Source organism: Physcomitrium patens, chromosome 26, assembly GCF_059467195.1.
Source record: "Physcomitrium patens ecotype Gransden chromosome 26, ASM5946719v1, whole genome shotgun sequence".
In the NCBI taxonomy this organism is placed as follows: Eukaryota; Viridiplantae; Streptophyta; class Bryopsida; order Funariales; family Funariaceae; genus Physcomitrium; species Physcomitrium patens.
Genome location: NC_143435.1, coordinates 1,880,891 through 1,889,832, shown reverse-complemented (window position 1 = coordinate 1,889,832; position 8,942 = coordinate 1,880,891). Strand labels below are relative to the sequence as shown.

At 32.0% G+C, this 8,942-nt stretch overlaps 1 protein-coding gene across 1 annotated transcript; it reads left to right on the top strand.

Annotated features, from left to right (window-relative positions):
• Positions 1-5,082: 5,082 nt before the first annotated feature.
• LOC112277784 (histone-lysine N-methyltransferase ATXR4) lies at positions 5,083-8,130 on the top strand. Its single transcript, XM_024510503.3, has 10 exons — positions 5,083-5,216; positions 5,330-5,400; positions 5,712-5,845; positions 5,940-6,050; positions 6,216-6,274; positions 6,421-6,547; positions 6,870-6,939; positions 7,104-7,286; positions 7,528-7,599; positions 7,740-8,130. The coding sequence occupies exons 2-10, from the start codon at positions 5,340-5,342 to the stop codon at positions 7,856-7,858; spliced, it is 936 nt and encodes a 311-aa protein (XP_024366271.1). The 5' UTR covers positions 5,083-5,216; positions 5,330-5,339; the 3' UTR covers positions 7,859-8,130.
• Positions 8,131-8,942: the final 812 nt, after the last annotated feature.

The window sequence follows — 8,942 nt, the reverse complement described above, 5'->3', positions numbered from 1 at the left end:
CAAAAGAGTGATAGTAGGTACAAAATCAACACCTTAACTTTGAGTGCATATATGTCTTTCATATAAGCTCTAAATCACACAAAATTTTCACCAAAACCATAGCCAAAAACCTAAAATTGTTGATCCTAGCCTCCAAAGTTTGAATTCCTTCAAAACAGTAATCATAATCCCTAATAAGGCTTTAGACAGCCTCCTTGAAGCCCATTGGGCATGATTTTTGGCCAATAGGAATGGAGATTTTCATCATCCATCTCCACTCAACCACATGGATGTCCTAACTTCTCTTCTTGCTACCAAATTCCCTCTCAAATCCTTTTTTTAATAAGATTTATATACTATATGTCCTAAACATCAAATAAAAGAAAAAAAACAAATCTTTAAAGGTCACTAATTTCTAATAAAGGTGACTTTAAATATGTAAAAGTTACTATCAATCAAAATTAATCTTAAAAGTGACCATCAAAAAATATAAAATTATATAAATTCTACTAGTAGTTCTTTTAAACAACCTCTTTTTAAAGTAGTAATTTAACTATATTCTACAACCAATTAAAATCTAATAATATGGCTTTTACCATATTACTTAGTCTATTGTATATTAAACATATAAATACAATATTTTTACATGGTAGCCGAACCACAATACAACAATGGGATTGAACTCTCTTTAAGATCTAAAACCTTTCTAATTTATAGCAACATATATTTCATCACAACATAGAATATATCAGACTAAAATAAAACTAAATAGAACCAAATGAAATCGAACATAAGAATTAAAATATAACAAAAGAAAATAGAATACAACAGAACAAAAAAAAATACAAACCAAACTTTACTAAGAAAAAGAGATCAAAGCCATACTTGATTGAATATCCAAATAGCCTTGGCTAATCCTATTTATACTTTATTCAACCATCCTAGAACTTTCTAGAATGTTCCTAATAGTGGGTTCTAATAAGATAACCGCCATAATTCCCCCTAGAATGTTCCATGGTGGATCCTACATAAACCACCAACCTAACTCCAATTCTAGAAACTTCTAGAAACTTTTCAAAAATGGATTTAACTACCTATATCTATGTATCAATAATATGAATATCTTATCTATGCCATATTACAATATTAGTCAATTGTAAGAATATGACTTAGTGATACTTCATCTTCTACAATGTGATCTTGTATAAAGTAAAAATTTGCTTTAATGTGCTTTGCTTTTATATAAAAATTTAAATTTTGAGCCAAATGCCTACCTCTTTGGTTGATAGAATGCAAGTAAATATCATGAATAATTTAATATAACTAATTAAGAAAGGTTAGATTTGATCTTTAAACATTCAGTTTCTATAGACACAAGAGTTGAAGAAACTAGATTTAATTTAAGAAAAGATTACTTTATATAAATTCTTTCTTTTGTGGCTTTTTAATAATCTTTATATTAAGTCTTTATTGTGCTATTAGAAACTATTTCTTGTCATTTCTTATATTAAGCTATTAGGTTGATAGCAAGCTTGAATATATAGTAGTCTTTCAATCTATATGTTTTTAAACATCCTAAATAGTTCATATTTGAACATCCTTGCAATATAATATTTAGAAAGCTAATTTGGACTTCTTTATTTGATGAAAAAAAAAATAGAGAGAAAACTTAATGAGATTTTTTTAAGCATTTATTTTGAAAGATTTGATTGCATAATGATTTTGTAAGAGCTTTGCAAAGTCAATATTACTTTTGATGATTGTATTTTTCGTAGAATAAAGAAAGGATTACATTTTAATAAATTTTATAGATATTATAACAAATATATGGATGAAAATTTGTCAATTTGTGAATTTAATTGTATTAGATATGTGATGTAAAACTTTATTTAGGTAAACAATTAGATGCAAGGTTGTTAATATTTAATTGGTTTAGGATCTCAAAAATCAAATTTTTAAGATCAAAGATAGTTTTTTTACTTTTAATCAATTTTTCAATTGGATTGATATGATTTATTTGTAATTTTTTAGATAAATTAGTTTTTAATATTTATATAACTATTTATGGCAAGTTAATGGTACAAATAGAAACTCTTAAGGCCAAAAGATAATATAAAGGTTGAAAAAAGATGAAAATTAACATCTTAGAAAATTATGAGTATTTTCTTTGAATTTTTAGGTTTAACTATCTTTAAAAAAATTATACTTATTTTCAACTAATATATTAAAAAGAAATTAAAAACTAAATTAATTTTTATGATTAAACTGATAATTATATAAATTTTAAATGTATTATAGAATTTATGTGAGATTTACTTGGGATTTGATTCAAATTATAAAATTCAACTTCAAGTTAAGATCAAATCCTTCTACAACCAAATATGAATGTATTTTCAAGTTGATTTTTATATAACACAACAATGATAAGACTAATAAAAATATATCAATTTTAGAAATTATAGCATCTATATTCCTTTGTATTCTTATTATATCTAACATATGGAGCAAAGATAGATTTGTCTTGAAACTTGTAACAAAATTAAGAAAGAATATAAATAAAGAACTACGACTAAGAACAAATAATTCAAAAATATTAAATCTATAAAGAAATAATTCTTGATAAAGAATTGAAAGGTGGAAAAAATAAATAGAATAGTTGTTAAAAATATAAGTTGTAGTACAAATGGCTTTAAAAAAAAACTCAAAAATAAGAGGCTTTGAACATAATACCATGAGTAGTTTTTAGAAAAGTACAACTTTTCTTTTCAAAAACATTGGTTTGGCAAAGATTATTGGATATAATTAATTGTTTAAGAATTTTGTGATTGGTATAGTATTGATTAAAGATTCTAAAAGTATATTCACTATTATGCTCATAACAAAGAAACTTAAAAAAACAAACAATTTTTTTTTTATAGTAGTATTAGATATAATAAAGTTAAAAAAATAAAATTTCATTTCTATTGAAAAAAGTAAAGCCATGTGTAATAAAAAAAAATTATATATAAAATTGAATAAAAATTTAAATTTTGACTTTGAATTAAAAAAAAAAAACACATAGATATGATAGAATAATTTAAGTGGTCAAAAATTAATTGTAAAAATATGCTTTAGAGATTTGTTAGGATGTTGCTTGCAAAGAATATAATTGTTGCAATAGCACTCTGTGAAAGGAATATTGGAAATATAATCTACCAATTATTTGTTAGACATGTTATAAATTACATAAAAATTAATGTATCTTGATTAATGATGCCATAAATTATGAAAATGTTGTGGTGCTTCTTCTTGAGATTATGAAAAAATGAATAATTGTGGCAAGTACTATAAAGTCACAAATAAGTAGAGTTGACGTGGAGATAGCTAGAATCATAACAAGCTAAAAAAAAAAAAAAAAAAAAAAAAAAAAAAATTGTGGTAATTGTACAATCAACATGGTATAGGCAATACACTCTATTTTTAAAAGAGCAAAGAGTTAGTAATCAAATATTAGAAGAATTTTTTTTATTAATAATAATACATGAATAAGAATCTAATATTTCTAAGTGACTATCATTGATAATCTTGCTTGCTACAAGAAGATTCTTATCTATACCAAAGACATACAAAACATTCTTTGTTAATTTATTATTAAGATGAACAACTTCTTTTCTAATAATAGAAAGCTAATGATTGTTGGCAATTGATACACTTGTCTTTATTCTAAGAGGAGTGAAAGCATAGTGATATAAGGACTTATTTTTGGTGAAGTGATTAGAAGCTATAGAATCTATAAACCACTCAAAATCAAAAGAAGTATCACCCTTATTTGTAGACATGTTCCATGTACACTTCCTTAGGATAGTATTTATATGAAATATAATTGATAAAACTTATTCCTTCACTACAATGAGTTGAAATAGAGAAAACAACACAAATTTATATTGTATGTGCTAGAGATAGTATTGGCAGTCAATACATTTGTCAACAATGTAAAGAAAAACCCTAAATTCTAAGATGCACGTAATATAGCTATAGTTAGCTAACAAAAAAAACAACGTAGGGCATTTGTCTATTCAACTTAGATTGTGTCTATTGATCAGGAGAGACTAAGTGATCTCCAACACTCTGTTTGTAAGGTGTACTGAAAAATATCATACAAAATCCAAAACAAACCAAGTGCCTCACTACATATTCAGAATTTATTCAACAACTTGGAAACAAAAACAGAAAACAGATGTGAATATTATAATCAACATTACTACCTGCAAATAGCCCCCCACAGAGCGGTTGACATGGATTGAGGCGGGTTGACACGATAGCATTGGCGACAATCGGATTCGTGCACCTACACATAGAAAAGACTGTTAGATCTTGCCATCGGTTCCAGCCTCTGAAAATCAGAGGTCAGCAATGGAAATGGAGAGATGTGGCTCCTTCAGTTGAGACCCACTGGTAGGCATTTAACAATTTATGTTCGATTCTTGATGGAAAGAGTTCAACTTATATTTGAAACCCAATTCCTAAATGCAGTGGTTAACAGATTGAGTCCATCAATCCTGCAAATAAATGACCTACATAGTGCTCGGATTCGAGCAGCAAGCGTACGTGTGCAGCACAAAATCTCTCAACCTCAGCATCCATTACAAATTATCAAACTAGTCGAGGTTTGAACGTGCAAAACGCACCCGGTTCTGCAACCGAATGGCCCTCATTTGAAACCGCACACAGAACCCATTCCAACAACCTATTCCGAACGCCACCTCTCTCAAGACCTCTGCAACTCTAGATTCATTCAATCCCCCTCCCTACAGCATTACTACACTTATGCAAAAGTCATGATCATCAAATTGAATGCTACTCCACGATACAGGACCTGGTCTCCAGTTTTTACGTAAACTCAGTCCATCAAAATTTTCAAAACTTCTCCGCCCTTACAATCGCCAACGATCCTTCACAGTTCACCAGTAGCCCACCTGGCAGAACCAACATTGGTACTCTTGCCCGTGATTGCGATGAGTGAATATGGCGATGTATGGGTCATTTGCAGAAATTTGAGCATTGTGTGGATTATAATGCGGACAAGTGGGACTGAAAAAGGGTCTTCAAATTGTCATATGTGAGTGGCAAGCAGCACAGCAAGGAAAAAGAGACAAACAACAGCTGTACAGAGCACTACTAAGAGACCGCAAGCTTCGTCTATCCTTCACAGCCACTCACGTATCCGAAGGTCGCCGACCACCACCAGCCTGCCCCAGGTGAAGGTTCATATATTTCAGCTGGTGTGCGTTGAGATCGCAGAATTTGTCTGATGGAACTCAGATGAGCAGTGGCATTTTCTTCTCTAATTTTGAGCATTTATAAGTTTCAGCTTCTCTGAGATGCGGCCTTTTCGGATTGGATCGTTGTACTTCCTCCGCCGTTGCTCTACCCACGTTCAAGGTATGCTTGAGATAAACTTCTCTTTGAGATTTGGATTCCGCACTCCTTGTGTTATCTTTCATGTATCCAAGAATTTGATGTATGTGAATATTTATTTAATCTAGGGCCGGTGCAGTTCTGGATAGTATGCTTCAAATAAGTCGTACATTGGAGGCTGTTGTCTAAATGATACTACAGAAGTGGGGTTGTTTCCTCGGGATTCACTCTCGAGATACATCTAAACCCTAAAACGCAGCATTTCTTCATGTGTTGCCAAATTTCTAATTCATTTACAAATGAAGACCAAATTTTGAAGCAAAGTTTGGTTGTAGGCTTGCCCATCCGCGTGGGACACACTCTTGATGCCGGCCGTGGTGTGTATGCCATTCGGAACATAGCTCATGGAGAGCTTATTCATACTGCTGATCCCGTGGTGGCTCATCCCTCCATAGCATCTCTGGACAAGGTTCTCCTTCTACCTTCTATCTATTCACTCCTTTTCCAATCAGATCTCATTTTCCACTGCCATTCATATCTCCTTAGTGTGTGTGTGTGTGCAGGCGTGTTATTTCTGTCTGAAAGGCTTGAAAAGATCAGTGAGCTACGGTAGATTGCCTGCTTCCGAAGGTTCACCCACCTACTGTGATAGAACCTGTGAAGAATCAGCTCAAGTTCGTACTTCATTAAACCCTAAACCTGTTGCTTGACTTCTGGTTCATCATCTGGTGTAAATTTTCAATTGAATGAAAGGGTAGGGCAACGAAGACGCGAAATCACGTTTCCATCGATTTTTCTTTCAATCTTGTGATGACGAGTTGATCTGATTTGGTGTTCAGATGTTGTTCTATGCCGCTGAGCGGCAAGTGGATTGGTCAGAATTTCATGATTATTGCAGGTGAGCGTTGAGGTGCCTCATATTGCAGCAACTAGACCATCTATAACGTAATTAAGTTATTTCCCTTTTAAGATTTTTTAAATCTTTAATACTTGCTCCAATATAGGTTTTAAGCTCTAAGCTGTACATGCTTTATGACGGTACAGCACCTATGGCGTTCGTTTCCCCTTAATAGCGAAGCGGCTAGCTTGCATGGTGGCATCTTCCAGGACGTCTCCAAAATCGCTCGACATCCTGTCTCACGTCGACCTCTCACACGGTATTCCTGACAATGTAAGCGTATTCGTTTCCTGTAACAGTTGAATGATTTTGCATGCTTGTTTAGATTAGTTAGATTATTGAGTTGAGTGCTTCTAGACTTTTAGCTACTGAAAGAGATTACTGACCTATCTGAGATTAGTGGTGACTTTTAGCTGCTGGAAGTTTAACATCCACAGCTGATATTATTCTTTCTCGAGCAAGAAGGAATGATATGCAACTAAGCATTGCTGCATCAGAAGCTGAAGTAGACACTTACATATTTATCTATAGATCAGTTATAAGCTCTTTTTATTTTATAATTTTTTATGCTGAAGCTAACTTCGCACTAGTCCAGTGGATTACAGAGCGAAAGCTTCTCTTCAAAGCGATCAGTTCAAAGGAAGCAAGGGGCCTGAACTTGGAATGTATCCTTTTCTTTCTGAGGCATCAGATCTGAATTCATTCAATCATTTGTATTGTTAAGGCCTCAAACCTAGGCAATTTGTTAGGATCCAATCTTTGTGGAATGAAGTTTTATGAAGTTGAATGTGAAGCATTACTTTAGAGTTTTATTCCTTGACGTTCTTAGTCTTGACGGACGACTGGTATGCTGGAGTGCTCGCTAGATTGCACATAAATGCATTTCGCATTGAGAGGATAGAGGAAGCGGACTCTGAGGATATCCTTGCTGCCGCAGCAGCGTCAATCATGGGAGAGAGTATTGTGGGTTCTGCTGTTTACATTCTGCCCTCTATGTACAACCATAATTGCGGTATGGGCATTCTCTATCTTGTTTTTATTTTATGCAATGTTGTTGTTATAGAACGGTGAAGGAGATACTTTCTGCAATCGTACCTATTAGTTGCAAGAAACGCTACCACTACCACTATCAAAGCTCATTTTAATAATGTTCGGACGTTCAGTCACTCTCCTGTCCAACATGTAAATGGCCTCTGATTGAACGATAGTGTCACGAATTCAACACTTATGCTGGATGTTTCTATCAACGACAGATCCAAACGTGGACATTCTTTGGCCTTCCAATGCCACAGCAAACTTGGTGGCTCGTCGGAGCATCAAATCAGGTAAAATTTCCTCGACGTTTTCTTGTGTAAGACAAACTCTTCCAGCAATTTCATCACCACTCTTGAGGCTACGATTTTGTTATAGTTTTCTCAAAATCGAAGGTATGTGATTTATAGAACTTTGTTGTTCCTTTTTGCAGGTGAAGAACTGCACATAACGTACATTGATTCTAGCATGTCTCTAGACGAGAGGCGGAGCTTTCTGGAGCAACACTACGGTTTCACCTGTAGATGTGCTCGTTGCAGAGATGGAGACTGAAGATATACCAACATCTGTTGGCTCTTGCTGGCGTTTCCATATCGTTTGTTTGCCACCATTAGCTTACCATCTTAGATTCGAAGATTGGTGTCTAACTTGGGATGATTATTTTTAAATTCAAACGTTAGTGTTCATAGCAGCAAAGCGTGATGCTTTAGACTTGGAGATTCTAAATTGCAGGATATATAAGAGTAAACAAAATTTTATATTTTCATTTCTAACTTACTAAAGACTACCCCCCCTTTTTTTTGTAAAGGTGTAATTTAGAAAAAGATAGATTGGCAAGTATGCATTCTAAAGAAACGACAGTGTCCTTGGAAACTTTGAAGTGTCCAAATCAACATAATTCTCTTAGAACTTTGAAATTTCTAAATAGACAAAACTCTTTTTGAAATTATCAAAATATTTGATATAAAAAAAAAATGGTCTTTTGCTAAATTAAAGTAAGTAATATAAATTTAATTGTGCTAATCACAACCATGCTAAAAATATTGAGGTAAAGAATCTTATTTAATGGTTGGTATTTCCAATAATAATAATAATAAAAAAGAGTAAATCAATGAATCAAGGATAAATCTTTATTAGATAGTACAAATACTTGTAAAAGAGAAATAATTTTGAATCCTAAAAAAATATTTATAATTCTTCAACTTTTCCATAATTATTTATCTAATTTAATTAAATTTACATAATATATTTTAATAAATGAATAATTATATAGTATTGTGATTTTAGAATATTATATATTTATTCATGTATTTATTTCTTGTAAGGCTTGTATCTCTAGGCCAAAAAATAAGTTCAAATAAATTTTAAAAAACAAGTTTGAATTTTATGCATGTGCAAATATTTTCAATATTTAGATTTAAATTTTTCATTACACTCTATTCATCAAAGTATAGCATGTTGTCTTATAAGTTGCTAATCAATCTAATTCTTCTTAACTTGTATTAGATTCTTATTTGCTATTTGTTTTTTTTTTTTTAAGATTGTTTTGGCATTCCTAATTTCGAAATAACTAAATAAATAACGTGAGTACAATAGTTAGGTCATTTCTAGGGTGATGGACACATGTCATATGCAA

Excerpts from the sequence above, each read along its gene's own strand:
- LOC112277784 (XM_024510503.3), top strand. The coding sequence starts at position 5,340 with ATGCGGCCTTTTCGGATTGGATCGTTGTACTTCCTCCGCCGTTGCTCT. Across the intron at positions 6,940-7,103 it reads AAGGGGCCTGAACTTGGAAT|TCTTGACGGACGACTGGTAT; the intron begins GTATCCTTTTCT and ends TGACGTTCTTAG. Across the intron at positions 7,600-7,739 it reads TCGTCGGAGCATCAAATCAG|GTGAAGAACTGCACATAACG; the intron begins GTAAAATTTCCT and ends TCCTTTTTGCAG.